Consider the following 8,735-nt stretch of genomic DNA (forward strand, 5'->3'; position numbering starts at 1 on the left):
CAATTTTGATACCTATTTTTGTTGACAACTTTTTTTACAGCTTTTTAAAATACATCGTAGTCAAAATGACGAAGGATGACGTTAGTGTACAATAAATAAGGATGACGTTCTAGGGTTAATAGGTGTCTTACTTTTTCGGTGATTGAACCGATTTAGGAGGTAGCATTAAGAAAAAAATTGTTTTTGTCCTTCTTAGCACGATCTAATTTAGCTATTTTTTTAATAAGACTCGTACTTTTAACATGACTCGTCTCATTAATAATTTTTCTTTCTTCCGCTCTCTTCTTTTGCAGATACATCTATGTTTGCCACGCTCCCATGGCGCGTACCTGGTGCACAATGCCGCGTGTCAAGCGCTCAACGATGTACATCGCTTTGGTCGCCTTTATGCATCAGTTATCCCGCTTCTTTGATCGCGCCTATTTCCCGATACACATCGAATGGAATGGCCACACAACGGAGGTGTGCCATGTGGAAACTTCGGATTGGGTACATAGATATTTGAGCGAAGATTTATATTTCTCGATGTATTTCCTATTCCGTGTGATTTTCGTGCATGCCGTACCGTGCATTTTACTCGTCACTCTAAATGTACTACTCTGGTGGGCAATGAAACAGGCAAGGGATCGACGTAAGGCGCTCTTTCGCGATAATTATAAAACTGAAAGCAGAAAAGTACGTGACAGCAATTGCACCACTTACATGTTGATTACGGTGGTATCTGTGTTTCTGGCTGTTGAAATACCTATCGCTATAGTGACATCATTGCATATCGCCTCCTCGTTATTTGGCGAATTTCTTGACTATCGCATAGCAAATATCTGGATAATGTTTACGAATTTCTTTTTGGTGGTTAGCTATCCGATCAATTTTGGCATCTACTGTGGCATGTCGCGACAGTTTCGTGAAACATTCAAAGATATATTTATACCACGGTTTCTTATCAAAAAGGATACTTCCTCCAAGTACTCAATGGTTAATGGACCACGTTCATGCACCAGCACCAATGAGACTGTCCTCTAGTAAATGGTAATGTGGGTGCCGTTTCGTGGTGCTGGCGCAGGCGGTAAGAAGTGGCGAAACGGTGCTATGGCAACAAAGGTGGCGCGACAATCGCGACGAAAAAGCGAATATAAAACGAATGTTGATATTATAGCCGAGGAGTCGATAGTGGTGATGGCCGCAGTGGAGGAGGGCAAGAACGAAGTTAGAGTGTTGAATGAAGAGAGCGAGAGTGGGAAAGGTTTAGTGTAAGTGAGGGTAGAGTAGTTTTTGGGAGTATGTAAAGTTATTGAGAGTATATAATATTATAATTTTGCATACAAGCAATTTGAAGTTACACATTGGGTGTTTAAATTAGGCTTAACAATTTTTAAACTTTTTTTATTCTTTAATCTTTTATTTATTTATAATTTTGTGTAATGTTACCAATAAAACTACGTATGTGCCATCGAATGCTAAAACGTACAACTATGTTGCTAGCAATTTGCTTAATTTTTTAGAGATGATTTTGGATTTTACCTAGAATAAGCAGGATCGGCATAACCCGCACCACCAAATATTTGGCAAATTCGATTTAAATAAACTTTCGTAATATTTTTAATATCACTGTACGGCTGCCGGCTGGGGAATTGATGAAACTAAGATTTTCTGAAAGCCTGGGAGGTATGAAGGAACTAAATTTCTCAGTGTTCGCAGTATGGCGATTCTAAGCTTTTTTCAATTTGATGCTGCTGGTCGCGGAAGAAAGTGTTTAAAGAAATTAAAATTTATTCAAATGCAAATATTTTTACTAAAAATGGTTTTTCTACGAGTTCTCGAGTACGAGGAATCTGAAGGAGGAATTTATTATTACTAGAAATGGTTGATAGAGTGCGCTTTAACACAAGAAAACAAGAAAAGTTCCATATTTTAGCATTTTTTCCAGAAGAAGGCTATCAAATCATATGGCAAATACCTCCAGACCTCAAGGAAAACTTAATTTCATCAATTCTTAAGAAAAATCAAAAATGCGCTACTGTATATGTATTATGCTCAATATTTTAAATAGGCTAAATGTGAATATATTCACCGCCTATGGCAATAATGACCTTACGAAATCCAGTCGCACTTTTAGTAGATTTCTGAGCGTTTTCATGCAGTTTTCATGCAATTTCCCTGTAAACTACTCTAAACCAAATGCTAACTCCAGTCTACAAGAAATAATCATAACCTGATCAAATCAGGGTCTCTACTCTTTACCTTCGTTTATATTTCTGTATAATTTTTTAGGAACTCTCAAAGATTTTGTAAATAGACATTTTTCATTTAATTCAATTTCCATTTTCTAATGTTCTGAATTGAATTAGCATAAAAAAAATGTCAAACTTTTTGATGCCATATTTTAAAGCTTAAGCAGAAACCCTTGTGTCATAGCTCGAATATCCTTGCCACAATGAATATCATGCACTGGCTGCATACATAATTAATTTTTAGTTCCATATTCTTGTAATAGATTCACTTTTCAAATACTGAAAAAATCCGTTGTAAAAAAAAAAAAAAAAATTTATACTCTTGCGATGATTTTTTGATACAAACTTTCATTTTCCAAAAACACTTTCCTCGCAATTTAGCCAAATAATAATATATTTTCTGTGCTTTTAAGCTAAGTGGCATCTCCTAACGCAGATTTGTTCTGGTTGAGCAGTGGTAAATAAACAAAAAAGCCCCATTGACCACGTATGCGAGCGCTTATGAGCTTATAAATATAATACAAAAAAAACTATTTACACAAACAAAAGTTTTATAATAAATAATCACTAATATTATCTAGTCCCTACACGAAAGAAGTAAATTTTTATGGCTTTACTGTATTAGGAATCTTAAATGCTGTCAGATAAATGAAAAACCTAAAACAGACGTTGCTAAAGCAGCTAAAATATCTTATGTGTATAATTATTTTGTTCATTCATATGTGGCCACCCTGTTCGTGAATATTTTTAGTTTAACACTTCCCTGAATTGAGATTTTATGAATATTAATGTTGAAATATACTATTTACTTACCCTAGTTAAATCATTTGAATTATTATGGCAACTCTTTTAAAAATATTTCCGCATTAAAGTGTATTTAGATACTTTCCGGTTGCTTGCAAGATTTCAAAAAACTTACATATTTAATGCATTAACATTTTCTGGTTAATTGGCAAGTCGTTCCAAAAATATTCCAAATTGTGGAGACCCTGCTTAAAATATTTGTGCAATATTTTTGCCATATGTATCTGCATCATTTTAATTGCTTGCATATGTTTAATTATTTAAATTTTTTAGATAGATTGTTTAAAAATATGTGAATTACTTTCAAAGCTTACACGCAAAATCGTTATGGGGTGCTTAAATTGCATATTTAAATAATTTGAATTTTAGGATATGTGGCAGCCGAGTGAATAAATATTTTTGCATTAAAGTCACTTAAGCACTTACAATATTGCAACAATTAAATCGGCTACAATTTTTAATTTATTTTACTTTTTGGATAGCTGGCAACCCTGCTCAAAACTATATCAAGAGTAATGCATTTGCATGCAACTTTCGTTTGCTACCAATACTTAAATATGACATTTAATTGCCATATTTTATTAATTTAAATTATTTGCGGCAACCCTGTTTAAAAATATTACTCTATTAAAATGCGTTTAATTACTTCTGGCTTTGCATACAAATTTTGTTTGATATAAATATTGAAATGTATCACTTAATTGCCATAATTTATTAATTTGATTTATTTTCGGCAGCCCTACTGGAAAATAGTACTACATTAAAATGTGCTTAGTTACTTCTCGATATCTAGATATCAATTTTTGTGAATTGTAAATAAACATACATATTTAATTAGTTTGAATTTTAGACGGCTGGAAACCCTTTACAAAAATATACAAACTAAAGCAATTTCACACAGTTTTCATCTAATACCAACACTTTAATATTCCAATTAATTAATCTGAATTATTTGCGGCAACCCTGTTTAAAAATATTACTCCTTTAAAATACTTTTAATTACTTCTGGTTAGATACCACTTTCTCATCATTTTAATTACCTTACATGCTCAGTTTATCGTATTTTTAGATAGTTGGCAACCCTGTTCATAACTATATCAAGATTAAGTATTTTCATACAACTTTCGTTTGATATAAATATTGGAATATACCACTTAATTATCCTATTTAATTAATAATATTTTCCGAACTATTTGCGGCAACCCTGTTCAAAAATATTGCACCATTAAAATGCGCTTAGTTACTTCTGGCTAGATACCAATTTCTCAACATTTTAATTACCTCACATGCTCAATTTCCCTTATTTTATGGATAGTACATATATATAGAATAGTTGGCAACTCTGTTCAAAACTATATCAAGATTAAGTATTTTCATATAACTTTCGTTTGCTACCAATACTTAAATACACCACTTAATTACCATATTAAGTTAAATTATTTGCGGCAACCCTGTTTACAAATATTACTGAATTAAAATGCTTTTAATTAATGCAGGTTAGTTACCAATTTCTCAACATTTTAACTACGTTACATTCTCAATTTATCTTATTTTTTTGGATAGTTGGCAACCCTGCTCAAACCTATATCAAGATTAAGTATTTTCATACAACTTTTGTTTAATATAAATATTGAAATATTCCACTTAATTAGCATATTTCGAGCTATTTGCGACAACCCTGTTTGAAAATATTAATCAATAAAATGCTTTTAATTACTTCTGGTTAGATACCAATTTCTCAACATTTTACTTGCCTTATATGCTCAATTTCTCTTATTTTTTGGATAGTTGGCAACCCTGCTCGAAACTATACCACGATTAAATATGTTCATACAACTTTCGTTTGCTCCCAATACTTAAATATACCACTTAATTACCATATTAATTAATTAATCTGCATTATTTGCGGCAACCCTGTTTACAAATATTACTACATTAATTATTTCTTCCTGGATTGACATTTTTCCTCATTTTTCCACATTTACACGCAATATTACATATTTAACTAATTTTATTTTTTGGATAGTTGGCAACTCTGCATGAAAATATACTTGTACTAAAGTTTTCGGAAAGCCAGTTTATTTTATACTAGTATTGTATATAATTTTTTTTCTACGTTGACGAAAGATCTTCCTCTTAGCCCTTACGAGACCACATGTTGGGCTATATCTCTGAAATCGGTTGGGATATCGAAATTAAGACCCTGAAAGGCGAATGCTGTAGAATTTGTTTTCTCTATTGTAGACAGTTGGGAATAATCTGCCAAGTTGTTATGGAATTTAGGTGGCATGCTAACTTAGAAACCAAAACCCATCCTACAAATCGATATACATTTTACAGTTAGAATATCCGTAAGAAACTAGCTGTACAATACTATCTTGATTGCTTTGTATAAATAATAGAAAATATGCATTTAAAATAATCTTAAATATTTTTTGTTTGCCTATATTTTTATTCTAAATACTTTACATGTTACTCATACGCCGTGTCTAGCTCGAAGGCCAACACGTGTGTCGAGATGGTTAAAAACACATACTTACTTAGAATATTACGCATATAAACAAAGAAGGACTTGAAATAATATTTTCCGTATGCAGCTGTGCTTTTCCTGGCTTAGTTGAATGGAGAGCCTTAAGCCACATGCAAATAATTGTAAATACGTGTGTGCATAGGTATAAACTTAATTGAATATAAGTATACTTAAACATATGTAGAATTACACAAACACAATTACACACACTTAGGCATATTTAATACTATTCGTTGCATTTGCGATTAGTTAAGCCAATTATGCAGGTGCTAAGTATAAATGATGGCAAATATACAAACCCAATGTCCTGCACAAATGTGCTTGTGCATGTATTATTGATGTATATGTTTATGTATGTATGTATGTATCTAAGAGTTGCGGATGATTCACAAGTATATCGATAGGGTTTCGTGTGCGTGCGATTTTACATTTAGCTCACTTAGTTTATATTTGCCGCTTACGTAAGCTTAGCTAATTAAGAATTGAAAAATAAATCAAATTTAAATTTTAAATTTCAAAACAATAGAGAATATCAATAAGCAAGAACATTAAAAACGAAAAACCAAAGAATCGACTAAAATATTTTAAAATATATATAAAAATATTATTTAGGTATCTACTCTTAGTGCAGAAACTAATATTAAAAACATGAAAAATAAGCAAATTTTGCAACAACAAAACGAACGTACTCATTTAAATTTGTAAACCTGCTGAGCCCCTACGTTTACCGATTTAAATGATTAGCAATGTGTATGTGTTTGTATACGCACATGCCCATGCATGTATGTAGTTGAGTGCGCTTGTGTGAGTGCAACCAAGCTTGAGCAACTTTAAATTCGATGTTTCTAAATGTTAGAATTAAAACAAAAAATTAAATAACAATAAATAAATATGCTTGTAAGGAAAAAAAAATCAAAACTGCAAAGTGTGTATATGTATTTGTATCTGTTATGAACAAGGCTGTAAGTAACTGCTAAATATATAAGTTAAAGAAATTAAATATTTCAATAAAACTACTACACACCTGCTATAACATTCAATTATTGTATATATGTACGCATAAATAGCACAAATTGTTAATAAAAAAATAAATAAATATATAAAATAATTGAATTTAAGTGACGCATTAATGTTGCGCAACACTTCATGTACGTTTTGTAAGCATTTCATAACAATGTAGCGAAGGCGGGATATGGTATGAGATTTTAATGCAATGAAATATTTACGAATAGCTGTTAAGTTGTTATAAGTCTTATTACTATTAATAAAATTCAATATTGTGAATGTTACGCTGAATTGTGAAATAAAATTTCAAGATTGTGTAAATAAATCACTTACGAAGTTGTTTTATGTAAAGCTGATAGCAGTGGTTACGAGGCATTCGAAATAAAATTGGATAATATATATATATATTCGCACAAATAGCAGAGGATTTCTCCAATACATGAAACACAATTTCGCAATAGCCTGGAATATAAGTATACCTACTCGTACCAGATTGAAATATGCAAGAGTACGAGAGGGAATTCCAGCAAGCAATAGACTCTGCATCACATTACTCATAATGCAATTTAAAGCCTAAAAATATGCAATGTTTCGCTTTTGCATAATAGGCAGGTAATGGAAATAGTCTTTGCATTATTATTTTTTTTTTTATTATTATTTTGTTGTTGTATCGTTGTATTGAAATGGCATTTTCTCACTTGAGAAAGTATAAGATATTAAAAGAAAATTCCAATATAGAAAAATTGCTTTGGTTTTTGTTGTAATTGCTCAAAATCAATTTTGATTTAAAATATTCATGCGGCGATAACAATACAAACTGGAGTTAAAGAGGAGAAATCCAAACATGTTAAAACAACAACAACAGGAGAAATCCAAATGAAATTGTACTTGATTCCATAGGTACGAGGATTTTTTTTAGCTGAATGATAACTATCGATATCGATGACTATGTTTTTACAGCTGAAAATGACAAATTGTGTTAACATTTCTGTGCAGTAAGGTTTTGCAAGTCATAATGAATCGTTTCGTGCGAAAAAAAACGTTTCCAAATTGTAGTACTACTATTACTTAATTTACTTTGAAAAAAAAAAAAAAAAAATTATAATAATAATAATAATAAAAGCAAATCTGTTCACGAAGTTCATAGAGCACTTCGTCTATTACACATTACAGTCAACATAATCGTCCAAGCAAGCAATTCGCAGCAAGCAATTCGTGCAGTTATTGATTGTTTTCGCACTGATTTCACGCTTCTCAATTCAAAAGAATGAACAAGGCAAAAAAAATGGGCGTACCATACAGAATCTTGTTGCTGCAGCGCGAAATATTGCAGAAGACGCTGAGATGTCGATTCGCAGTAGTTCTTAATTTATTGGTCTTTGCTCTTCTTTTCGTGGGAAATTTTACGTAAGGATCTTGGCTTATGTGCCTATAAAATACAGCAAGAATTGAATCCAAGTGACCAAGTTACCTTCGCATTTTTGCACATTGGTCTGATTTATATGTATTTATTATTCAGGCTTATTGGAAAAAGTGTTCAAAAGTTGGACTGATCGAATTGACCATATAACTCGTTACCGCGGCGGATATATGCCGGATATTTAAAAAAATCATATGATTTTATCTACCAGATTATATCATAAAAATTTCGAAAAAAAATCGTTTCGACAATATTTCTGTTTTATTTTATCATTTGAAGTTTTTAAGTTCTTAAAAAAATAAAAAAAAAAAAAACAAACACTCTTTACTTTCAGAAACTGAAGTCGAAACTGTTTCAGCATTTGAAGTGTTCGAAAATTTTATACTGTGAAATGCCCCTAACAGTTGCATAGTTGAAAAATGTTAGAAGTTCGCGCATAATTTCCATTATTTAGTACTAGAAATGTACAAAGATTTATGACTTAATTGATAAAAGTTCGATGGATGTCATCCGCTAATAATAAAAAATATTTCTTAAGCATGAATTACGTTTTCGACGATTTGAGGTTCTAACACAGAATCCCTAGAAAAGAGAAGAACAGTATCTCTCTCTTTCACTCTCGTTTAGTTAAGTGTTAGTTAGTGTTGTTAATGGCGTCGTCGATTGTCCAGTTCTACTTGAGTGGATAAGCTTTAATGTTCCATAGAGAAGTTTGCGCAATATTTAACCTTTTTATGTGGAAAAC

At 31.5% G+C, this 8,735-nt stretch overlaps 1 protein-coding gene across 1 annotated transcript in view; it reads left to right on the forward strand.

Moving 5' to 3' along the window:
• Positions 1-7,071, forward strand: part of LOC128858214 (sex peptide receptor) — a 76,234-nt gene extending 69,163 nt beyond the window's left edge. The window contains exon 5 of the mRNA XM_054094289.1: positions 294-7,071. Coding sequence (XP_053950264.1) covers positions 294-1,023 — 730 coding nt within the window. The 3' untranslated portion in view covers positions 1,024-7,071. The remainder of the gene's footprint in view (positions 1-293) is intronic.
• The last annotated feature ends 1,664 nt before the right edge of the window (positions 7,072-8,735 follow it).

The sequence above is a fragment of the Anastrepha ludens genome, chromosome 3, assembly GCF_028408465.1.
Source record: "Anastrepha ludens isolate Willacy chromosome 3, idAnaLude1.1, whole genome shotgun sequence".
Classification (NCBI taxonomy): Eukaryota; Metazoa; Arthropoda; class Insecta; order Diptera; family Tephritidae; genus Anastrepha; species Anastrepha ludens.